At 44.8% G+C, this 26,555-nt stretch overlaps 1 protein-coding gene across 4 annotated transcripts in view; it reads right to left on the bottom strand.

Moving 5' to 3' along the window:
• Nucleotides 1–20,140, bottom strand: part of LOC115199978 (BICD family-like cargo adapter 1) — a 32,636-nt gene extending 12,496 nt beyond the window's left edge. For all 4 annotated transcript variants that reach the window (XR_003879456.1, XM_029762589.1, XM_029762590.1 and 1 more), the window contains exons 1-2: nt 19,280–20,140; nt 18,027–18,242 (exon numbers count right to left, since the gene is read on the bottom strand). Coding sequence is in view for 3 of the 4 variants with exons in the window: in XM_029762589.1 (XP_029618449.1) it covers nt 18,027–18,242; nt 19,280–19,693 (630 nt within the window). In the remaining variant the exon portion in view is untranslated. The remainder of the gene's footprint in view (nt 1–18,026; nt 18,243–19,279) is intronic.
• Between the last annotated feature and the right edge of the window lie 6,415 nt (nt 20,141–26,555).

Raw genomic sequence — 26,555 nt, 5'->3', positions numbered from 1 at the left:
TTATGCACAACAATACTGACACACTCACACACAATGAAATGTTCACAACATATTGTCCACACACACTAATGCCCCTTACATAGTTCACATTGCGCAATTTATACATTTTTATTTAGTTTAACATTTATTTAACTAGGCAAGTCAGTTAAGAACAAATTCTTATTTACAATGACAGCCTACCCCGCCCAAACCCGGACGACGCTGGGCCAATTGTGCGCCGCCCTATGGGACTCCCAATCACGGCCGGATGCAAGACAACCTGGATACGAACCAGGGACTGTAGTGATGCCTCTAGACCGCTGCGCCACTCGGGAGCCCATGGTGAGACACGTTCTGAGTGAGTAACCAACATTGTAAATGCTTCGAGTGCCATTTGATTTGACACAATGTTACCTCTGAGTCACCAGTGTTCCTGGAACTGGTACATTCAGCTGCACAGTATAACTGTTCCTGTGAAAGCACAGGTTTGATTAACTCTTGGCTTTTAGAATCTGGAATGTTTCATTTGGAGCTGGGCCCCTCCTGAGTGCAGCAGAGTGCAGGAGAAGCCCCTTCCCTGGCTGAGATCATTGGACTGTTCTGATCACCCCACTGCCTACCGGCCAAGTGCAGATCGTAAAGTCAGACCGACAGAACTTCATTAGCATAAGTGAGGCTGCACTCAGGAAGCCCAGACTCTGATTGTCATCATCACTGCCATGGTAATGGACGGTGAAATCCGGGATACCACTCACTCACTCCTCTCCAGCCTCTGCACTGACAAATATAAATACCATATAACAAAGCAATCATTGATTTATTCACTGGAGACAAATTCAACTTAACAGATCTTACTGAGAATATAGAGATATGATAAACTGCCTGTACACACTGTACGATGCGTTTACACAATTCTCTGACTACAGTATTTCACTCCATCATGGCACTTCAGTATCTAGAATCTAATAGATCTGTGTCCTCATTAGAGATTCTAGAGAACACTCATCCAACAGGTTGATTCCTGCCCACAATCAAAGGTCAGGTGTATACTACCTCTGACAAATAAGAACCAGGTTGAATCAAATCTCTATATGGGTTTTCTACAAAGATAATACCCGTGGCAGGATTTTCGATATGTTTGCCTCTAGGTAGTAGTGTGATGTTTATAGGTTATTTCAGTCAGTGGTTGCAGTGTTGGCCACACTGGTGACCGGTGAGGCCTTGGTGAGTACTGACTGCATGAGACAGGTCAGAAGAAGGCTACAGCCACTCTCTAATGCCATGTCCGTGTTTTAGACAGAGTCCTAAACAGTGTTATCTTTTCTACTACAGTAAGTCTACTGTAAGTGAATTTAAGATTTAGGTGAGAGGGTAATGTTTTCTCCATCGGACAGCTGTTCGAGGTCTGGAAACCAGCATGGCGCGGTGTTTTTTGGAACGCTTTTAAAGGTGAAGAGAGATGTCCACTCTTTAATGTCTGCTGTAAAAAAATGGGCGACTTCCATTCACACTTGATGCACTTGTGTCCTTAAATAACTCAGAGAGGGGTTGTATTATTTACGTATTTTGTCTGGGTAACCAAGGGCAGAACAATCTGTAAACTAGACACTTTCAGTTGTACCATACCACTGCTCCAACACAGGAAGAGTTTGGTCCGTGCACTGTGCTTACAACAAGAAGGAAAACATTTTTTTGTGGCTCTTTCACAAGTATTGAATCACTTCCACATCCAAGTCCATGTACCCCTTTTTCATAATGGCACCTTGTTGTCCCCAGTGATGCATGGGATGAATGATATATAGCCTACACTAAATGCAGAATCATATTTACTTTGATGCATTTATAGACATTCAGACATAGTGTACAAGACACCAGCTCTACTCTGCCATTCGGAATGTGCTTCACATTCTCCTAACCAGGCCAGGATGACAGCTCTTCTTCTCTGACCTGACTGATGTATCCCTCCTCAGTGGATGTCTATACAGAGCCCAGTCACAGTGGGAACGTGACATTTGACCCAGTATCACACTGCGCCTGGCAGATTGAGATCACAGGAGAAACAGGATATTTCACTGTGGTTTGCCAGATTTACTGATATTTCCCTTAATCTGAGCGTCAAATCCTCAGATCCCAGATCAAGCATTATCAGTACATGGGGGGAAAACGGACTATTGCAACAGAATCCAGGCCAACAAACTAAGGCTCAATCAACTGAGAGACAAGCGTAACACTCATTCTTCCTCCAGAGTCCGGACACAAAGGTAACTTGTGCCAAGTCATTCTGTTTCAAAGGGAGAATAACAAGATTCTCAAAACTTTTTCACTTACACTAGTCTTTGATAGGAAACATATCTTTGCTACATACATACCTAATCCATAGCGTATGTATAATACAAGAACATAACAGATTTTCGGAGGTTTCCGGTCTAATGTTCTTGCCTATGGGTGTGAAACTGAGAGGGGGTAGGGCACTTGTATCCTCTTATTTTTTAACTTAGCTAATTAAGTCAGGGATTTCCAATGGCTTATCTGTTCCCTCTTTCTCTCTCTGCCCTCTCCTCAGGAAGCAGAACATACTGTACAGGTCAAGCTACAGTATACACGTATGGTTGAAGATGACTCACAAGTCAATGTGTGTACATGTCAGGGGGTCTGTGTTGCAACCTGACATTGGGTTGGCGGTACAGCACACAGTGATGCAGAGCACATTTCCATGGCAACACATGGAATCTCACATGTGACACCCGGGTTGTCATAGCAACCAGAGAGAGCGAGACATGACTGGTGGAGCTGTGTGACTTGGTGGCCATATTTCTGGCATTTTCCTTAGTCATAGCAGTGTACTCTAGTGTATGGACCCACACTCTTAGAAGTAAAGGAGCCTGGAAGAATCTTTTGGGGTTCTAAAAATTGTCACACAGGGGAAACCTCTAGTTCCAAAAGGTTCCTTAAGGAACCCCTCTGAAATGAGTCTTCGAGGAACCCCTGTGTAAAGGTTCAAACAGGAACCTTTTTGTGATGGGAGGGGTTGAACTTTGAACCTTTTTAATAATATATTGTAGAGGAGGCAGCCTCAGAAGAGTGGAAAAAACTCAACAGAAGAGTGGAGGCGTGGCTTCCACCCTTTAGAGTAAATGTCCTTCCTGTTCATCCTGTTGAGTTTATTCACTGCAAATTTCAATTGCCCTTGAATGTGTGTGCATATTACATATTCTAATGTAATATTCATACATCTATGCTCGCTTCGAGGCAAGCAACACTGAAGCATGCATGAGAGCATCAGCTGTTCCGGACGACTGTGTGATCACGCTCTCCGTAGCCGATGTGAGTAAGACCTTTAAACAGGTCAACATTCACAAGGCAGGGCCAGACGGATTACCAGGACGTGTACTCCGAGCATGCACTGACCAACTGGCAAGTGTCTTCACTGACATTTTCAACCTGTCCCTGACTGAGTCTGTAATACCAATATGTTTCAAGCAGACCACCATCGTCCCTGTGCCCAAGAACACTAAGGTAGCCTGCCTAAATGACTACCGACTCGTAGCACTCACGTCTGTAGCCATGAAGTGCTTTGAAAGGCTGGTCATGGCGCACATCAACACCATTATCCCAGAAACCCTAGACCCACTCCAATTTGCATACCGTCCCAACAGATCCACAGATGATGCAATCTCTATTGCACTCCACACTGCCCTTTCCCACCTGGACAAAAGGAACACCTATGTGAGAATGCTATTCATTGACTACAGCTCAGTGTTCAACACCATAGTGCCCTCAAAGCTCCCCACTAAGCTAAAGACCCTGGGACTAAACACCTCCCTGCAACTGGATCCTGGACTTCCTGACGGGCCGCCCCCAGGTGGTGAGGGTAGGTAACAAGGAACCCCTGAACATAACATACTGTACAGGTCAAGCTACAGTATACACGTATGGTTGAAGATGACTCACAAGTCAATGTGTGTACATGTCAGGGGGTCTGTGTTGCAACCTGACATTGGGTTGGCTGTACAGCACAGCCAAACCCTCCTGCACTCCCCTCCTGTATTCACTCATGACTGCATGGCCAGGCAAGACTCCAACACCATCATTAAGTTTGCCGACGACACAATACTGGTAGGCCTGATCACAGACAACGATGAGACAGCCTATTGGAAGGAGGTCAGAGACCTTGCCGTGTGGTGACAGGATAACAACCTCTCCCTCAAAGTGATCAAGACAAAGGAGATAATTGTGGACTACAGGAAAATGATGGCCGAGCACGCCCCCATTCTCATCGACGGGGCTGCAGTGGAGCAGGTTGAGAGCTTCAAGTTTCTTGGTGTCCACATCACCAACAAACTAACATGGTCCAAACACACCAAGACAGTCGTGTAGAGGGCATGGCAAAGCCTATTCCCCCTCAGGAGACTGAAAAGATTTGGCATGGGTCCTCAGATCCTCAACAAGTTCTACAGCTGCACCATCGAGAGCATCCTGACTGGTAGCATCACTGCCTGGTATGACAACTGGTCGGCCTCTGACCGCAAGGTACTACAGAGGGTAGTGCGTACGGCCCACTACATCACTGGGGCCAAGCTTCCTGCCATCCAGGACCACTATACCAGGTGGTGTCAGAGGAAGGCCCTAAAGGAGCCAAAGACTCCAGCCACCCTAGTCATAGACTGTTCTCTCTGCTACTGCACGGCAAGCAGTACCGGAGCGCCAAGTCTAGGTCCAAAAGGTTTCTTAGTAGCTTCTACCCCCAAGCCATAAGACTCCTGAACAGCTAATCAAATGGCTACCCAGACTATTTATATTGTCCCCCCCTTTTTACGCTGCTGCTACTCTCTGTTTATTATCTATGAATAGTCACTTTAACACTACCTACATGTACATATTACCTCAACTAACCTGTGCCCCCGCACATTGACTCTGTACCGGTACAGCCTGTATATAGCCTCACTACTGTTATTTTACTGCTGCTCTTTAATTATTTGTTATTTGTTATTTTTATTTATCTATTTTTTTATTTAACACTTATTTTTCTTAAAACTGCATTGTTGGTTAAGGGCTTGTAAGTAAGCATTTCACTGTCAGGTCTACACCTCTATTCGGTGCGTGTTACAAATAAAATTTGATTCGATATTAACATGATTGCACATAGTAATAAAGTGGTAACTATTCCAATTTTGGGATTTGCATAGGCTCAAGGAACTCATACACCTATGAAAGCCACATTAAAGCTACAAAACTGTCAGTGTTCAACCTTAACATGTGATGACAATACAACAGAACAGATTAACAGGAATGACACTTACTCCCACGGGTGGCCTAAACATATCTATCTGAAGGGGTTCCTTAAGGATCTCCAAGGTTTCTTGAGTCACCACTGTCATAACTCTCCTATGACGATCTGAAGGATCAGGTTACAGTGGGTCCGCTCTACAGCGTGCTCTCTCTCGTAGAGGGGGAGAGCGGGAAGTCGGCTGTTTTATGGCGGTCATAAAATACGCTGCCAATGTGCTCTGTAGTGTTCGAGATTGGAATGTAAACTGTGGAACACAGAGAGACCCTTGGACATCAAAAGTTTGAATAATTAAACAATATTTATATTTTTGAGAATGTGGGAGTGGTCCGTGGACACTTAAGGGACAGTCATGACGAGTGTGTTTCATTTGGTGATCTCATGAAGGACAGGAAACACTGATTACTGTGTCTTTGGTTGTGTACACTTCTTAATTATGGGGTTTACATCTAAATATTGTGAAACGTATGTGATTAAACATAAAGCTATTTGTGAAAAGATGTAATGTGATGTTAACCTTCTAAATGAGAAAATATGGGTTTTCATATCAAGTTAACCAAATCAGTGGCCACGCCCACGTGCGTATAGACATTACACAGGCGTCATGGAGCGCCCTTTTCTCAGAAGTGTATAAAACCCACTCCTGACGAAATGTACATTAGACTAGGAAACACGCAGCTGACGCTACATGTGAAATGGTTAAGAACTGCAACTCTATAGGCCATCAGACTAGAAAACATGCAGCTGACGCTACATGTCAAATGGTTAAGAACTACAACTCTATCGGCTACGGAGACCATTCAACGTGGAGCTTTGGCTACACGGCTGGAAATGGTTAAAGAGTGATCGAGACTATCGATCACTACAGAATAAGAGCAAATCCTAGATGTAGAATTACTAGTCTGCAGCTGGAAATTTCGTAAGACTAGTACGAGAATACCGACAACCGCAGAAGTATCTATTCTATGCAACGACCATCTGTACGCCTGACGTATCCATTACAACAGACACTATCCAGAGCCGCTGAGAAAGCTACAACCACGAAAGACATTGTGACTTCTGGGGAAGTTAACCAAAGACTCTCTGATGAACTGACTCTCCAGCAGACTTAACGGCGATTCCAACAGAGAAGACAACCATGACATACGGGTGTAAATATATACATTGTAATTATTTTTGAATGAGCGGCCGATCATGTGCAAAGGATTTGCATTTCAATTAATATAATTATGAATTGTGTGTAGTGAATCCATTTGGTTTCTCCCGCTCTTTATCTGTCCCCACCCCTTTCCATTGTCTACCAAGCCGTCATACCGGTTTAGTCGACTAGGGACTTATCAATGCATTGTGTTAGTAACCAATGACCATATTGTTAATTTATGTATTTCTGTGATTTGTTTAGTTAGTAAATAAATAATTAAGCCAATTTGTATATCGCTGATTCATTATGGAGGCTAGGGTTCGTGCAGATATCCAAGGGTTTGCGATGTTCACTAATGAGAACTGATGAGGTAATAACAATACATTAATACAAGACTGTACTCAATAAGATTTGAAAATATCTGAAGAGTTGATTCGGGAAATAGAGTCGCTATAAACATTTTCCCGTGGTGCCCCAACTTCCTAGTTAATTAAAGTTTATATGATTAGTTTAATCACATAATAATAATTATACATAGAGAATTGATTTGATAAAATAAAAGTCTTTCCATTTAATGATAGTCACAGACACGACACCACAAATTCTAAGAGTGTAGATGATGAAATCCACTAAAACATGTCATCAGTCAGTCTTCCAGTTTGACATTACCAATGATCACTGTCTGTGAAGCTCTATTGTCAGAATCCCTGATGGCTACAGACAGAGTATGGGAGCAGCAGCACGTGTTTCTGATCCTCATCACAACTGATGGCCTGGAGAGACGCGTGTGTTGTATACAGGTGGTTATTAGAACAGAGACCTGTGACAGGAACGAAGCAGAACAGAGCCATGGCCCTTGGTAATACAGTCAGCTCATTACAGTTAGTTTTTTGTTGTTGAGCGGATGTAGACTGCAAGAAGCCCAAACATATATAATTTTTGACTAAAACAATCATTTCAAACCTTGCTTACATTTGTATATAGAGCCATAGCTGAACAGAACTCTTTACCAATCCATATATCTCAGGAAAAAAAGTAAATCCATCCCAAATAAAGGAACATCCAATGTGATAGACCAAATGACTGGACAGGAAATAGAAAGCATCAACTGAATGTTAAGTGTGTTTCCTGTCAGATATTTTAATTGTCTGTATGGTCTACTTGTTGAATGTTTGTGAAGTCTTGATTTGTAATGTCTTATTAATTGGTGTTGGACCCCAGGAAGATTAGCTAGCGTTACGGCGTTAGCTAGTGGGGATCCTAATAAAAATTACAAATACAATCACATATACAGGTAACTGCCAACATCATGGAAACAGTTGAGTAAACGAGGGGTACAAAGTATATTTAAAGCAGGTGTTGTTTCCACACAAGTGTGTTTCCTAAGTTTATTAAGAAATGAACATCCCAGCATCCTTAGAGCATGTATAAAAATGCTGGGCAGGCCATTATTTTGGCTTCCATGGCTGTGCCCCCATAGGATGACAATTCCCCCATCCGCAGGGCACGAATGGTCACCGAATGGCTTGATGTGTATGAAAACTATGGAAACCATATGCCCGTCTCAGTCACCAGATCTCAACCCAATTGAACACTAATGGGAGATTCTGGAGCGGTGCCAGAAACAGAGTTTTCTACCACCACTAACAAAACACCAAATGATGGAATTTCTCATGGAAGAATGATGCCACATCCCTCCAGAAGAGTTCCAGAATCTTTGCCAAGGTGCATTGAAGCTGTTCTGGCTCATGGTGGCCCAATGCCCTATTAAGATACTTTGTGATGGTATTTCCTTTATTTTGCCAGTTACCTGAATCTCACTATTACACTTGAGAATACTTTGGAACAGATTCTCAAAATTAAAATCACTGGTTTGCTGGTGTTTTTACAGTCTTATGTCCAACAATAAAATAAAATACATTTGGCCAGCCCGTTGAGGAACCCTGCCCTAGATGATTTGCCAAGCTCACACCCCAGCCCAGCCTACCAGACACCACTGGGTTTACTGTAGGTGTTTTCTCTTTACGTCTGTATGAGTAATACACTAAGTGTGTCTGTGTAAGTGTCTGTGTCTCTACGTGGCTGTGTTCTGTGGGTGATGAATACGGTGCATTCGGAAAGTATCCAGACCCCTTGATCTTTTCCACATTTTGTTACATTACAGCCTTATTCTAAAAACTATTCAATCTTTTTTTTGCTAATCAATCTACACACAATACCCCACAATTTATACTTATATAATTTATATTTAAAAAAATCGACTGAAATATCACATTTACATACAGTACCAGTCAAAAGTTTGTACACAACTACTTTTTATTTATTTTTTACTATTTTCTACATTGTAGAATAATAGTGAAGACATCAAAACTATGAAATAACTCATATGGAACCATGTAGTAACCAAAAAAGTGTTAAACAAAGATTCTTCTAAGTAGCCACCCTTTGCCTTGATGACAGCTTTGCACACTCTTGGCATTCTCTCAACCAGCTTCACCTGAAATCCTTTTCCAACAGTTTTGAAGGAGTTCCCACATATGCTGAGCACTTGGTGGCTGCTTTTCCTTCATTCTGCGGTCCAACTCATCCCAACCCATCTCAATTGGGTTGAGGTCGGGTGATTGTGGAGGCCAGGTCATCTGAGGCAGCACTCCATCACTTTCCTTCTTGGTCAAATAGCTCTTACACAGCCTAGAGGTGTGTTGGGTCATTGTCCTGTTGAAAAACAAATGATAGTCCCACTAAGCACAAACCAGATGGGATGGCGCATTGCTGCAAAATGCTGTGGTAGCCATGCTGGTTAAGTGTGCCTTGAATTCCAAATAAATCACTAACAGCAAAGCACCCCCACACCATTACACCTCCTCCTCCATGCTTCACGGTGGGAACCACACATGTGGAGATCATCCATTTACCTTCTCTGCGTCTCACAAAGCCACGGCGGTTGGAACCAAAAATCACAAATTTTGACTCATCAGACCAAAGGACAGATTTCCACCTGTCTAATGTCCATTGCTCGTGTTTCTTGGATCAAGCAAATCTCTTCTTATTATTGCTGTCCTTTAGTAGTGGTTTCTTTGCAGCAATTCGACCATGAAGGCCTGCTTTTTTTTTTTTTTTTTTTTTTTCACCTTTATTTAACCAGGTAGGCAAGTTGAGAACAAGTTCTCATTTACAATTGCGACCTGGCCAAGATAAAGCAAAGCAGTTCGACAACATACAAAAACACAGAGTTACACATGGAGTAAAACAACATACAATCAATGATGCAGTAGAAAAAAATAACACTATATACAATGTGAGCAAATGATGTGAGATAATGGAGGTAAAGGCAAAAAAATGCCATGGTGGCAAAGTAAATAAAGTATGGCAAGAAAAAACACTGGAATGGTAGATTTGTAGTTTGAAGAAAGTTAAAAGTTAAAATATAAATAATATGGTGCAAAGGAGCAAAATAAATAAAATAAATAAATACAGTAGGGGAAAAGGTAGTAGTTTGGGCTCAATTAAAGATGGGCTATGTACAGGTGCAGAGATCTGTGAGCTGCTCTGACAGCTGGTGCTTAAAGCTAGTGAGGGAGATAAGTGTTTCCAGTTTTAGAGATTTTTGTAGTTCGTTCCAATCATTGGCAGCTGAGAACTGGAAGGAGAGACGACCAAAGGAGGAGTTGGCTTTAGGGGTGACCAGAGAGATATACCTGCTGGAGCGCGTGCTACAGGTGGGTGCTGCTATGGTGACCAGTGAGCGGAGATAAGGGGGGACTTTACCTAGCAGGGTCTTGTAGATGACCTGGAGCCAATGTCTTTGGCGACGATGATGAAGTGAAGGCCAGCCAACGAGAGCATACAGGTCGCAGTGGTGGGTTGTATATGGGGCTTTGGTGACAAAACGGATGGCACTGTGATAGACTGCATCCAGCTTGTTGAGTAGGGTATTGGAGGCTATTTTGTAAATGACATCGCCGAAGTCGAGGATTGGTAGGATGGTCAGTTTTACGAGGGTATGTTTGGCAGCATGAGTGAAGGATGCTTTGTTGCGAAATAGGAAGCCAATTCTAGATTTCACTTTGGATTGGAGATGATTGATGTGAGTCTGGAAGGAGAGTTTACAGTCTAACCAGACACCTAGGTATTTGTAGTTGTCCACAAATTCTAAGTTAGAACCGTCCAGAGAAGTTATGCTGGATGGGCGGGCAGGTGCAGGCAGCGATCGGTTGAAGAGCATGCATTTAGTTTTACTTGTGTTTAGGAGCAGTTGGAGACCACGGAAGGAGAGTTGAATGGCATTGAAGCTCGTCTGGAGGGTTGTTAACACAGTGTCCAAAGAAGGGCCAGAAGTATACAGAATGGTGTCGTCTGCGTAGAGGTGGATCAGAGATTCACCAGCAGCAAGAGCGACATCATTTATGTATACAGAGAAAAGAGTTGGCCCAAGAATTGAACCCTGTGGTACCCCCATAGAGACTGCCAGAGGTCCAGACAGTAGGCCCTCCGATTTGACACACTGAACTCTGTCAGAGAAGTAGTTGGTGAACCAGGCGACGCAATCGTTTGAGAAACCAAGGCTACTAAGTCTGCCGATGAGGATGTGGTGATTAACAGAGTCAAAAGCTTTGGCCAGGTCAATGAATACGGCAGCACAGTAATGTTTCTTATCGATGGCGGTTACGATGTCGTTTAGGACCTTGAGCGTGGCTGAGGTGCACCCATGACCAGCTCTGAAACCAGATTGCATAGCGGAGAGGGTGCGGTGGGATTCAAAATAGTCGGTAATCTGTTTGTTGACTTGGCTTTCGAAGACCTTTGAAAGGCAGGGTAGGATGGATATAGGTCTGTAGCAACTTGGGTCAAGAGTGTCACCTCCTTTGAAGAGGGGGATGACAGCAGCTGCTTTCCAATCTATGGGAATCTCAGACGACACGAAAGAGAGGTTGAACAGGCTAGTAATAGGGGTTGCAATAATTTCGGCAGATAATTTTAGAAAGAAAGGGTCCAGATTGTCAAGCCCAGCTGATTTGTAGGGGTCCAGATTTTGCAGCTCTTTCAGAACATCAGCTGAATGGATTTGGGAGAAGGAGAAATGGGGGAGGCTTGGGCGAGTAGCTGTGGGGGGTGCAGTGCTGTTGAATGCAGTAGGGGTAGTTAGGTGGAAAGCATGGCCAGCCGTAGAAAAATGCTTATTGAAATTCTCAATTATAGTGGGCTTATCGGTGGTGACAGAGTTTCCTATCCTCAGTGCAGTGGGCAGTTGGGAGGAGGTGTTCTTATTCTCCATGGACTTTACAATGTCCCAGAACTTTTTAGAGTTGGAGTTGCACGAAGCAAATTTCTGTTTGAAAAAGCTAGCCTTGGCGTTTCTAACTGCCTGTGTGTATTGGTTTCTAACTTCCCTAAAAAGTTGCATATCGCGGGGGCAGTTCGATGCTAATGCAGAACGCCACAGGATATTTTTGTGTTGGTTAAGGGCAGTCAGGTCTGGGGAGAACCAAGGGCTATATCTGTTCCTGGTTCTAAATTTCTTGAAAGGGGCATGCTTATTTAAGATGGAGAGGAAGGCATTTAAAAAAAATAACCAGGCATCCTCTACTGACGGGATGAGGTCAATATCCTTCCAGGATACCAGGGCCAGGTCGATTAGAAAGGCTTGCTCGTTGAAATGTTTCAGGGAGCGTTTGACAGTGATGAGTGGAGGTCGTTTGACCGCTGACCCATTACGGGTGCAGGCAATGAGGCAGTGATCGCTGAGATCTTGGTTGAAAACAGCAGAGGTGTAATTAGAGGGCACATTGGTTAGGATGATATCTATGAGGGTGCCAGTGTTTGCGGCTTTGGGGTTGTACCTGGTGGGTTCATTAATAATTTGTGTGAGATTGAGGGCATCAAGCTTGGATTGTAGAATGGCTGGGGTGTTAAGCATGTCCCAGTTTAGGTCGCCTAGTAGCACGAGCTCTGAAGATAGATGGGGGGCAATTAGTTCACATATGGTGTCCAGAGCACAGCTAGGGGCCGAGGGGGGTCTATAGCAGGCGGCAACGGTGAGAGACTTGTTTTTGGAGAGGTGGATTTTTAAAAGTAGAAGTTCAAATTGTTTGGGTACAGATCTGGATAGCAGGACAGAACTCTGCAAGCTATCTCTGCAGTAGATTGCAACACCGCCCCCTTTGGTCGTTCTATCTTGTCTGAAAACGTTGTAGTTAGGGATGAAGATTTCACAGTTTTTGGTGGACTTCCTAAGCCAAGATTCAGACACAGCTAGGACATCCGGCTTTTACACAGTCTCCTTTGAACAGTTGATGTTGAGGTGTGTCTGTTACTTGAACTCTGTAAACATTTATTTGGGGTGAAATTTCTGAGGCTGGTAACTATAATTAACTTATCCTCTGCAGCATATGTAACTCTAGGTCTTCCTTTCCTGTGGCGGTCCTCATAAGAGCCAGTTCAATCACAGCTCATGATGGTTTTTGCGATTGCACTTGAAGAAACATTCAAAGTTCTTGAAATGTTCTGGATTGACTGACCTTCATGTCTTAAAGTAATGATGGACTGTCGTTTCTCTTTGCTTATTTAAACTGTTCTTGCCATAATATAGACTTGGTCTTTTACCAAATAGGGCTATCTTCTGTATACCACCCCTACCTTGTCACAACACAACTGATTGGCTCAAACGCATTAAGAAGGAAAGAAATTCCACAAATTAACTTTTAACAAGGAACACTTGTTAATTTAAATGCATTCCAGGTGGCTACCTCATGAAGCTTGTTGAGAGAATACCATGAGTGTGCAAAGCTGAAATCAAAGCAAAGGGTGGCTACTTTGAAGAATCTCAAATATAAAATATATTTTGATTTGTTTAACACTTTTTTGGTTACTACATGATTCCATGTGTTATTTCATAGTTGTGATGTTTTCACTACTACTCTACAATGTAGAAAATTGTAAAAATAAAGAAACTTCTCACTGGTACTGTAAGTATTCAGACCCTTTACTCAGTACTTTGTTAAAGCACCTTTGGAAGTGATTACAGCCTTGATTCTTCTTGGGTATGACACTACAAACTTGGCACACCTGCATTTGGAGAGTTTCTCACATTCTTCTCTGGAGATCTTCTCAAGCTCTGTCAGGTTGGATGGGGAGTGTTGCTGCATAGCTATTTTCAGGTCACTCCAGAGATGTTCAATAGGTTTCAAGTCTGGGCTCTGGCTGGGCCACTCAAGGACATTCAGAGACTTGTCCCGAAGCCACTCCTGTGTTGTCTTGGCTGTGTGCTTAGGGTCGTTGTCCTGTTGGAAGGTGAACCTTCGCACCAGTCTGAGGTCCTGAGCGCTCTGGAGCAGGTTTTCATCAAGGATCTCTCTATACTTTTCTCCGTTCATCTTTCCCTCAATCCTGACTAGTCTCCTAGTCCCTGCCGGTGAAAACATCCCCACAGCATGATGCTGCCACCACCATGCTTCACCGTAGGGATGGTGCCAGGTTTCCTCCAGATGTGACGCTTGACATTCAGGCCAAAGAGTTTAATCTTGGTTTCATCAGACCAGAGAATCTTGTTTCTCATGGTCTGACAGTCTTTAGGTGCCTTTTGGCAAACTCCAAGAGGGCTGTCATGTGCCTTTTACTGAGCGGTGGCTTCCATCTGGCAACTCAACCATAAAAGCCTGATTGGTGGAGTGCTGAAGAGATGGTTGTCCTTCAGGAAGGTTCTCCCATCTCCACAGAGGAACTCTGGAGCTCTGTCGGGTTCTTGGTCACTTCCCTGACCAAGGCCCTTCTCCCCTGATTGCTCAGTTTGGCCAGGCAGCCAGCTCTAGGAAGAGTCTTGGTGGTTCCAAACTTCTTCCATTTAAGAATGATGGAGGCCACTGTGTTCTTGGAGACCTTCAATGCTGCAGAAATGTTTTGGTACCCTTCCCCAGATCTGTGCCTCGACGCAATCCTGTCTCGAAGCTCTACAGACAATTCCTTCGACCTCATGGCTTGGTTTTTGCTCTGACATGCACTGTCAACTGTGGGATCTTATATAAACAGATGTGTGCCTTTCCAAATCATGTCCAATCAATTTAATTTACAACAGGTGGACTCCAATTAAGTTGTAAAAACATCTCAAGGATGATCAATGGAAACAGGATGCACCTGAGCTCAATTTCAAGTCTCATAGCAAAGGGTCTGAATACTTATGTAAATAAGTTATTTCTGTTTTTTCTTTTTAATACATTTGCAAAAATTCTAAAATCCTGTTTTCGCTTTGTCATTATGGGGTATTGATTGATGAGGAACATTTTTATTTTATCAATTTTAGAATAAGGCCGTAACGTAACAAACTGTGGAAAAAGTCAAGGGGTCTGAATACTTTCCGAATGCACTGTATGTTAGTGACGTGTGTACTCTCGTAGATTTAAGTCTAGCTCATAGAGAATGGTGTCAGGTTTGCACTGTCCTTTGACATGAGGGGCAATGGCTCACACACAGACTCTTCTCCACCCAAACAAAATAGTTGAGTGACAGTTTTTTAATTAGCTGTGAGCGCAGTATGGAGCAGTGTTGTTGTTCTGGCTGCTGATTTAATTCATAAGGAAAGGCTATTACACAGGATTATGACCTAATCCCTTCAATGCTGCATTTTACACACGGCGTCTTACATCACTTCCTGTGGCCAGCCCCTCCACAACAAGCTAATTTCTGCTGCATCCAATCAGAGACCTGATTCCAGCAGACAATTGGTTCCTCTCTCAAATCTGTTTTTATGAGTGCATTGTTGTTGTGAGTGTAATCTTTAAAGCTTTATTTTGAGAATGGCCCTTTGAAGAGCTGTCAACCACATGATAGGATTCTAACCATTTTACAGGCTCTCTAATGCAGCCTGCAACAGATTACCTCTTATTTCTGTCACTTACAGGGAGGGTGCTTGATTTTAGACTGGAAGACAGTGGACACACTGTGTAAAGAGTGGAGCTAAAGCTTGAGAATATATATTAAAGAATATAACCTAAAGAACCTTGAAAATTAATGGAGGGGTGTTTGTTTTGCAGTGAATATTACCAGACTTAGGTCTGTCTGTAGATAGAACTGTTAGCATCCTTATCCCTACTAATGCTACAAAGAATGTCATTACAAAGCAAAAATATCTCCTAATCCATGTCTTTGGTTAGGGCTATCCACACACACAAACCTACTTGGATCCTAATAGTAGTCCTGTGTCTGGAGGCTCTACTACTGGGGAGGTTCCCAGAGTCAGGGTGGTGTGGGTTCACTAGGAGGAGGTGTACTCAGAGCCGTGGAGTAAGCAGGCCATTGCTTAGTAACAGAGAGACTAACATGGCTGACCCCATTCATTTTATTACACAGGAGGTCTCCCTGGAATCCGACAGCGTTGAATCACGCAGGCCTGATCAATACTCTCAATTGGGGCTCATGAATACCATTAGCTCATAAAGGTCCAGAACCCCCCCCCCCCCAAGCCCTACACAAGTCTTTACACCAAAAGATCTACCCAGATTTAATTTCAACCAGGGCTGCTTTTAAATCAACTGCAACTTAATTATGTTAAGTACCTAGCAGGATCCATAGCAACAGACCAGTTCAGTGACCCCTCCATGGTCAGAGACTGATGGTGGATGACAGGTAATTCACTTTAATCTGATCAGAGATGGAAATGAGAGGGAGAGCAGGTCTGTATGACACGGTGGTGCTGCTACTCTATCTGTGATAGCATACAGCCAGGGCTAAAAACAGCCGTTGACAGCTAGCTAGCTCTCTCCCTGCTGGGCTGTGGAAGGAAGCAGCATCTGCCTGACTGCAGCTCACATCTATTCCCAGGACAGACAGCACCACGCCACAGGCAGTGTTACCCACACCCACAACACTGTCACCGGTGTCACTTCAGCAGGCAAAACCCACCTATCTCCTGGGGCCTTTAAAATGGAGACTGGTCCTCTATCTGACTGCAGTCAACACAAAGCTTTCTCCATTTAACAACCTTAACCAACTTTCAAAGGTTTAGGTGTTCTAGCTTTTAGGTATCGATATATCCCTGCAGCACACACAGAAGCATGACACACGTGAGTGGAAAGCTAGTCTCTTTTAGTAACAGCTATGTGTATTGACGTCATGCCTATAGGGATGCCTCAGACTGGTATGAGAGGCTAGTGGCAAGATGAGCACCAGTAAAATCATTTCAAACACTCTGTTGACGTAGAGGATAATACATTCGTGAAATATTGAGTGTTTTTGTCCTGAAGTGAATGTCCACTGGGTGCGTAAAACCCGCAAATTCAGATAAACAAAAAGGTGTAATGGGTGCGCACTCAAAAAGATGTCGCATTAAAGCTCACTTCATAATGACATTTTTGAAAAGTATTTTCACTGCATCTGGGATACCACACGCCGAAATGCTTTATGCAATATATTTTTGAGTGCGGACCAACTATATCTATTTGTTTATCTGAAAAATAGTTTTTACCAGATGTTTTTCCAGATGGGATTTTTGCTGTGCCTCGACTCAAGTTGGTAGAAGCGCTGTGTACTCCCCTCCTGACCTAAGTTTCTTTTAGTTTTCATTGGGATTTAGGCTGTCAGGGCAATGCCTCCCTCATTAGTTAGGATTGAGTGATTTGACTGAAGGCTGTAGTAAATCCATCTTCTTAGGGGAGTCTAATCAACAGTATTACCTGCTGTTGCTCAGCTCCATCAATCCAACCGGGCCATGAATAGAGTCGAATCAATAGCCCTGTTTATACCTGCTGCTAATTATGTGTCCTTTGTCCGGAACTTGTCCACATTCGGATTGTGCCCATATATTTAGACAGGTGTAGACGATTAAAAGACACATTGTGATCTGATTGTGATCAAATTTTATAAGTGTAAACGGACAAGATCAGGACAATAACAGGATGAGGAAGGATGATAGCCCTGTTTATACCTGGTTCTAATGACAGCTTCTCCTCACACTTCCATTACTCTCTACAAAGTGGATGTGGTCCTGAATTAACCTTTACCTCCTCCAGTCTCCCAGTCATCCTGTAATTCTGTCTCTCTTTCTCTGTTCTTAACCCATCAGCCACCTACTGTATGCTACTAAAAGGTATTGTGTGTTGCCTAAGATATCAAATCTGTTTCAACAGCCTGTAGTTACTTATCAATATTGACAGGGGGGTTGCATAAGGAGTATGCCGCCCCAGCCCAATCATTCTAAATTATTCAGGGTTTAAGAGGGGAACGTTCCACTTTAATTTCGATGACTTAGCATATATTGATGTGTGAGAGAGAGAGATGGAGGCATGAGATGGAGACATGGGGGAAGAGATTGAAGCAGAGTGTATGTATGTGCATGTACGCATACTGTATGAGAACATAGTTGAACCCTCTCCAGAAATGAACACAGCAAACTGAGACCTCCAGTGTTGAGTCCCAGTGGTCCACAGACAGACAAACAAACAAACAGACAGACAGACAGACAGACAGACAGACAGACAGACAGACAGACAGACAGCCAGCCAGCCAGCCAGCCAGACAGACAGACAGACAGACAGACAGACAGACAGACAGACAGACAGACAGACAGACAGACAGACAGACAGACAGACAGACAGACAGACAGACAGACAGACAGTTATCTCCACTCACCCGGTTGAGTTGCTCCAGCAGGCGGTGGTTTTGCTCTGACAGCTCCCTGATGGCCGTGGACTTGTCGCGGTCGGCCTCTCTCAGCTGGACCTGATGGCGCTCCAGCTCTCCCTGCAGCTGCTGTACGTCTGTCTCCAGCTCCGCCACGCGGTCCCCCCACTCCCCCTCCTTGTTCTCCAGCCGTCGCCGCAGCTCGTGCTTCTCCTGCTCCAGGTGCTGTGGGTGATGGGAGACAAGGGACAGGACTAGAGGTGATACTGGACTGAAGGGACTAGGTTAGGCCTGAGACTAGTACTAGCCCTTGGATTTTGAAAGGATAGCACAAAGCTTCAGCTTTTTTTCTATCCATAGCTTGATAAGGCTGAGGCAGGGGGTGAGGGGATGAGGGTGGGCTTTTAATGAGAGCACAAGGGGGTCAGGATATGGGGGGTTAGGATGGGATGGGTGGCATGGCTGGTCACAGGGCATGCTGGGTGATCAGTCCTGAACAAAGAGGCCTCATCGGGAGTAAAACACGGTTGGCAAAACGAAGTTGGTAAAAGGATAAGGAACAATATTAACTGCCCCTAAAAAGCTTTGAAATAGCTTGATGAATATTGTGCACTGGGTCATAGCATAGTACTGTGTTGTTAGAGATCAGTTTTGTGAGCAGATGTATCCTACAGTAGATACAATAGGCCATGCCCATGGGACATTTCCAGGGGATTAGACTTGTTCCAGTCCAGGCCAAGTGCAGTGGTGTGAGAGGGTTCAGATATGAAGGACAAAAGCTCTGCTGTCAGCATGAAAAATCAAACAGACATCTATGGGTTTTGAGGGCTTTAGTGACACTGCAAGATGTTGTGAACTCCTCTCTAACTGTTGCAGTGCTGTCTGTGTGAGACAGCCAAATCATTGAAATAAAAAGTCATTGTAAGAATTGAGTGACCTCAGTCTGTTTTGCTCCCAGAATCTGATTTCATGAGAGAGGCATTAGACTGTTATGACACTGTGTGGAGATGTTTGTAGCTGTACTGTAAGTTGTAGACCGTCTGAAAACACTGTCAAGACAGTTGTTTAAAGAGTGAAGTCTGCTCAACAGCATTACCAATAATGGGGGACAGTCTGAATCAGTTCAACGTGTTTACATACACTGCTTAACTCCACATTAATTGAATAATGATGACCAAAACAACTATGAATTGAAAAACGAATCTGGCATGATGGTAGCCTACAGTATTTGTCAGTGTGTGTTTGTACTACTAGCTTCTTACCTCAAGTTTATCGTTAAGATCTTTGTTCATTTTCTCATATTGCTTAGTCAGGTCTTGGTTTCGCTCTAGCAGTGCCTTGCCGAGTTTAGCAGCTAAAACCAAGTCCTTCTCCTTTTGACGGAAGAGCAACAAAAAGTCTGTATTCTGTCCCATTACAGGCGACTCCAATTCGGATAACTCTTCCTCCTCCTCCTCCTCGTCCTGCTCCCCGGTAAGCATGGCTAATTCCTCTTCCAACGCCATCCCGAGGCCTCCAGAGCCGGTGTGTAGCAGCGAGTGGCCCTGAAATCCTCCCGTTTCTTGTGGGGTTTTGTTGCCCTGATCTAGCAGGTGCGCCATGCAGTCGCTGTCCAGTTCGGGTGGTGCTGAAATCGCGGCGGTAGATGTGTGCAGGTCGAGGCAGAAAGCTGACATCGCCGCCCGGCGGACAAAAATAAAAGAGATTAACCAATTGATTTATTCCGGCTGAACCCGCTCTATAACTGGGTCGGGATGACTGGATCCTCTTTTTGTAGATAATATCTCCATAGATACGGTTCCTCCTTATCAAAATCACGGCAATTGCTAACTTGTCTGACTAAAATGTCCCTCACACTCGGAAGACCTTACACACCAAGCTCTCCCTTTAATCCTGCAAACAGTGCCGCCTCCTATGCAGCTGAGTTGAAGACAAGCCTCTTGATGTCTGTTGCTGGCTATCTTGTATGTATAGATTGTCGGTCCAGCGTGCTTTGTCCCCGCGTTAACCGCCTTGACGAACTCTCAACAGCGGTCGGTCTGTCCACCCCGTTGCGGCGGGGTCCCAGTACCCCATAATAGTTGGCCCCTTTACACCCGAGGCATTTTGCAGAAGCTATAAGGCCTGTGCCAGATATCCAAAATACCCACTCGAGCAGAGCACGAGCCCGATGGCGCCACCTTCTTCCCTCCCTGGAATGCGCGCCCCACGTTGCTGACGTCAACAGCAAACTATTACAAATATCCACCCATTGGCTGAGGATGATAACGCCATATTTTGTTATTTTACATACAGCATAGGAATGGGACACGTTTAATAGGCCGACAGGCATGGATTAAGCAGCTGCCTTCAATCATCCATATTAATGTAATGCTCTTTCTCTTATATACGAGATAAATGTATAAAAACAATCGTTGCTTCAAGATTTTTCAGTACAGTAGCTTCGCATCATCATTATCATCATCATCATCATCATCAATACCATCATCACCATCATCATCATCACCACAGTGATGACATTAGTGACTTAGTCTGTTCTTTGACTATGATTTGAATATGGATATGACTATATTTTTGTTCTAGGTTGACAACAGGAATATGAGTTGCTAGATGTTACAACACACAGGGGTCTAGGGACAGGGTTAGGGACAGGGTTAGGGTTAGGGAAAGGGTTAGGGTCTAGGGACAGGGTTAGGGACAGGGTTAGGGTTAGGGTCTAGGGACAGGGTTAGGGTTAGGGTCTAGGGACAGGGTTAGGGTTAGGGTCTAGGGACAGGGTTAGGGTCAAGGGTCTAGGGACAGGGTTAGGGTCCAGGGACAGGGTTAGGGTCTAGGGCCTAGGGTTAGGGTCTAGGGACAGGGTTAGGGTCTAGGGACAGGTCTAGGGACAGGGTTAGGGTCTAGGGACAGGGTTAGGGCCTAGGGACAGGGTTAGGGTCTAGGGACAGGGTTAGGGACAGGGTTAGGGTCTAGGGACAGGGTTAGGGTCTAGGGACAGGGTTAGGGTCTAGGGACAGGGTTAGGGTCTAGGGACAGGTCTAGGGACAGGGTTAGGGTCTAGGGACAGGGTTAGGGCCTAGGGACAGGGTTAGGGTCTAGGGACAGGGTTAGGGTCTAGGGACAGGGTTAGGGTCTAGGGACAGGGTTAGGGTCTAGGGACAGGGTTAGGGCCTAGGGACAGGGTTAGCGTCTAGGGCCAGGGTTAGGGCCTAGGGTTAGGGTCTAGGGACAGGGTTAGGGCCTAGGGACAGGGTTAGGGTCTAGGGACAGGGTTAGGGCCTAGGGTTAGGGTCTAGGGACAGGGTTAGGGTCTAGGGACAGGGTTAGGGTCTGGGGACAGGGTTAGGGTCTAGGGACAGGGTTAGGGTTAGGGCCTAGGGTTAGGGTTAGGGTCTAGAGACAAGGTTAGGGTCTAGGGACAGGGTTATGGCCTAGGGACAGGGTCTAGGGACAGGGTAGGGTTAGGGTTAGAGCCTAGGGACAGGGTTAGGGTCTAGGGACAGGGTTAGGGCCTAGGGTTAGGGTCTAGGGACAGGGTTAGGGCCTAGGGTTAGGGTCTAGGGACAGGGTTAGGGTCTAGGGACAGGGTTAGGGTTAGGGTCTAGGGACAGGGTTAGGGTCTAGGGACAGGGTTAGGGTCTAGGGACAGGGTTAGGGTCTAGGGACAGGGTTAGTGTTAGGGTCTAGGGACAGGGTTAGGGTCTAGGGACAGGGTTAGGGTCTAGGGACAGGGTTAGGGTTAGGGTCTAGGGACAGGGTTAGGGTCTAGGGACAGGGTTAGGGTCTAGGGACAGGGTTAGGGTCTAGGGACAGGGTTAGTGTTAGGGTCTAGGGACAGGGTTAGGGTCTAGGGACAGGGTTAGGGTCTAGGGACAGGGTTAGGGTTAGGGTCTAGGGACAGGGTTGGGGTCTAGGGACAGGGTTAGGGTCTAGGGACAGGGTTAGGGTCTAGGGACAGGGTTAGGGTCTAGGGACAGGGTTAGGGTTAGGGTCTAGGGACAAGGATAGGGTCTAGGGACAGGGTTGGGGTCTAGGGACAGGGTTAGGGTTACGGTCTAGGGACCGGGTTAGGGTCTAGGGACAGGGTTAGGGTCTAGGGACAGGGTTAGGGTCTAGGGACAGGGTTAGGGTCTAGGGACAGGGTTAGGGTTAGGGTCTAGGGACAGGGTTAGGGTTAGGGTCTAGGGACAGGGTTAGGGTCTAGGGACAGGGTTAGGGTTAGGGTCTAGGGACAGGGTTAGGGTCTAGGGACAGGGTTAGGGTTAGGGTCTAAGGACAGGGTTAGGCTTAGGGTTTAGGGACAGGGTTGGGGTCTAGGGAAAGGGTTAGGGTTAGGGTCTAGGGACAGGGTTAGGCTTAGGGTCTAGGGACAGGGTTAGGGTCTAGGGACAGGGTAAGGGTTAGGGTCTAGGGACAGGGTTAGGGTCTAGGGACAGGGTTAGGGTTAGGGTCTAGGGACAGGGTTAGGGTCTAGGGACAGGGTTAGGGTTAGGGTCTAGGGACAGGGTTAGGGTCTAGGGACAGGGTTAGGGTTAGGGTCTAAGGACAGGGTTAGGCTTAGGGTTTAGGGACAGGGTTGGGGTCTAGGGAAAGGGTTAGGGTTAGGGTCTAGGGACAGGGTTAGGCTTAGGGTCTAGGGACAGGGTTAGGGTCTAGGGACAGGGTAAGGGTTAGGGTCTAGGGACAGGGTTAGGGTCTAGGGACAGGGTTAGGGTCTAGGGACAGGGTTGAGGTTAGGGTCTAGGGACAGGGTTAGGCTTAGGGTCTAGGGACAGGGTTAGGTTCTAGGGACAGGGTTAGGGTTAGGGTCTAGGGACAGGGTTAGGCTTAGGGTCTAGGGACAGGGTTAGGGTCTAGGGACAGGGTGAGGGTCCGGTGTTCATTCTAATTAACTTCATAATTATGACACACCCCTCACTATTGTCATTGGTTGCACTAATTGCACTGTTTATCTGCATAACCTGGTTCAAACATTCATGACATTACCCTGAAGAAGGCATAGTGATGCTGAATCGTTGGTGATTTACCCAATAAATTACTAGCAGTTTATATATAGAGTGTGTGACTCTCTTTATTTTTATAGCTTATAGTTTATTTGCCGTTAGTCAGCAACTCTACATAAAATACTTTTTCTGGGTGAGCGCCAGCTCATGTTTTTTATTCTACTTGGAGCTGTAAACATAAAACTGCATGAGAATATATTCCTCTCCAGGATTGCTTTGTACACTGACTGTACAAAACATTAGGAACACCTGCTCTTCCCATGACGTAGAGAGACCAGGTGAATCTAGGTGAAAGCTATAATCCCTTATTGATGTCACTTGTTAAATCCACTTCAATCAGTGTAGATGAAAGGGGAGGAGACAGGTTAAAGAAGGAATTTTAAGCCTTGAGACAATTGAGACATGGATTGTGTATGTGTGCTATTCAAATCAAATCAAATCAAATGTATTTATATAGCCCTTCTTACATCAGCTGATATCACAAAGTGCTGTACAGAAACCCAGCCTAAAACCCCAAACAGCAAGCAATGCAGGTGTAGAAGCACGGTGGCTAGGAAAAACTTCCTAGAAAGGCCAAAACCTAGGAAGAAACCTAGAGAGGAACCAGGCTATGAGGGGTGGCCAGTCCTCTTCTGGCTGTGCCGGGTGGAGATTATAACAGAACATGGCCAAGATGTTCAAATGTTCATAAATGACCAGCATTGTCAAATAATAATAATCATAGTAGTTGTCGAGGGTGAATAAGGCAAGACAAAATATTTAGGTACCTTTGAACGGGATATGTTAGTAGGTCCCAGGCGCACTGGTTTGAGTGTGTCAAGAACTGTAACACTTTTTCATCCTCAGCAGTTTCCCGTGTGTATCAATAATGGTCCACCACCCAAAGAACATCCAGCCAACTTGACCCAACTGTGGGAAGCATTGAAGTCAGTATGGGACAGCATCCCTGTGGAACGCTTTCGACACCTTGTAGAGTCCATGACAAATTTTGAGGGCAAAAGGGTCTGCAACTCAATATTAGGAAGGTGTTCCTAATGTTTTTTACACTCAATGTATATGGTGCAGGTTGACGTTCATTGTTAATAATCTTGTCCTGAAGACAGAGCGGTTTCCTCTAGATAGGCTAGCTGCAAAGTCATAATTGGCCATATTGTAAAAAATGTATGAAAACAAAATAAGCTTTTTGGTCTTAAGGTTAGGCATATGGTTAGTGCTGTGATTATGTTTATAATCAGATGTTATAACTTTGTGGATAGGCCAGCTGTTGACCACTCTGCAGAGCTGCCTCCAGGACAAGATTCATCACAATAAATGCAAACCTGTGTATATGGCGCCCTCTATGGAGAAGACATGGTATCTCCATCACAGACTCAGCTCACTGGTTAGTATTTTATTTATTTTAATCTTTATTTAACTAGGTGATTGTGATACAGCCTGGAATCGAACCAGAGTCTGTAGTGATGCCTTTAGCACTGAGATGCAGTGCCTTAGACCACTGCGCCATTTGGGAGCCCCAGAGTACATTAAGTAGCCAGCCTCCTTTCCCTACCTACAGTATTTATTACTTGCCAATGTCTTAATATCAAATCAAATCAAATCAAATTTATTTATATAGCCCTTCTTACATCAGCTGATATCTCATAGTGCTGTACAGAAACCCAGCCTAAAACCCCAAACAGCAAGCAATGCAGATGTAGAAGCACGGTGGCTAGGAAAAACTCCCTAGAAAGGCCAAAATCTAGGAAGAAACCTAGAGAGGAACCAGGCTTAATAAACATATGAACAGGCACACGCACAAATGCACGCACACACACACACACACCACACACACACACACACACGCATGCGCACGCACGCACACACACACACGCAGTAAATTAGAGAAAAGGTATACCATTGCAATGAATAACCGTACGAAATAGACAGTAGTAATAGGTAGGTGGTGGTGGCGGTGCATTAAATATGCTACACTAACAGTCTCTGACTGTCTGGCACTAAGAAACTCTGGTGTGAGAGGAATACACAATGCATGGTGGGAATAGAGCTGTGGCTCCTTGTTACGGTTTTTGCCGATTTGCTGACACACTGAAGGTGAATGCTTAGACAAAACCATCAAAACCTTAACTTTTGTAACCATGTCGTAAACAAAGTCCCCAAAAGTACAAACACATTTTCTGCTTTGCAATTCTGCAACACACTTTGCACTTTGTTTGCATTTCTGTAACACACTTGCAAAACACTACACACTGTTTCTTACATTAGACACTTCATTCAAGAATGAAATCTCTTGCAATCATTGGGAAAACACTTTTATTCAAAATGCAAAACATACCTGAAATTGGCAACACCCACACACACACATGAAAACATACAGTAATTGAACACCAATTAGTCTGAGCCTCAGCACTACAAATAGACCTCAGGTAAGATCACCTCTTTTGTGAGAACTTTGCAAACATGGAGGAAGTGAGAGCGAGAGGAAGAGGTAGAGGAAGAGGAAGAGAGAGAGGAGGAGGAGTAGGACGAGGACAAGAACAAAGAAGGGGACCAGGCAATAGACGTAGACATATTTCCGACGCCGTTAGGGCCACTTTGGTGGACCATGTCATAAATCATGGCCTGACGGTGAGGGAGGCTGGGCAGAGAGTCCAGCCCAACCTGAGTCGCTACATGGTAGAATCCATAATACGGACATTTAGACTGGAGAACAGGTATGTCTTCAACTTTCTACACTAGACTGTACCTATGGAATTGTTGCACATCATTCTGCATCACAGTATAATACAGTAGTCCTACAATATTAGGTCTATGCTCCTCAGTGAACCCAAAAAATAGGTATAGTGCTGTGAAGTACACATAATACAGTTTTGATGTTACTGTGTGCAGTATGACAGTACAGTATGTAAAAAATAACCTAACCAATGACATCATGTTCTTGCATTTTCTACAGAACTGCCAGATGACCTCCTGAGGGTCAAAGGCCACGTCTGTTCACCCATGAACAGGAACTGGCCATTGTCAATCTAGTGTTGGCAAACAACACCATCCGCCTACATCAACTAGGAGAGCAAATCATGGCAGATCACACAACATTCCATAACATCAACCATGTCAGTATGTCGACACTCTGCCGCGTCTTGCGTCAGCACCAACTTACGATGAAGCAGCGGCGCAGGGTTCCATTTGAGAGGAACAGCGCTAGAATCAAAGACCTTCGCTATGACTATGTGCAAGGGGTCTGTGGGGGCACCTGCCTTGTCTGTAGCTTGTAGTTTTGACTGAATGTGTCTGACCCAACCCACCCCCCACCCCCATCCTGGTGTGAAAATGTAGACATTGTAGTCCTGTGTTTTGAGTTACACCCTATTCACGGTATGGTGTATGCATTTTCTGTTACAGAGAGTCCTGGACTTTGATGTAGCTGCACAGCCTCATAATGTCACAGGGGTCGTGAAATGGAGACCAAGACGCAGCGTGGATAGTGCTAATTTTCAATCTTTTAATGAAGACACTTGACAAAATAACAAAAACGACC

The sequence above is a fragment of the Salmo trutta genome, chromosome 9 (genome assembly GCF_901001165.1).
Source record: "Salmo trutta chromosome 9, fSalTru1.1, whole genome shotgun sequence".
Taxonomy (NCBI): Eukaryota; Metazoa; Chordata; class Actinopteri; order Salmoniformes; family Salmonidae; genus Salmo; species Salmo trutta.
The sequence above is the reverse complement of the archived record's forward strand: the minus strand, read 5'-3'. Positions and strand labels throughout refer to the sequence as shown.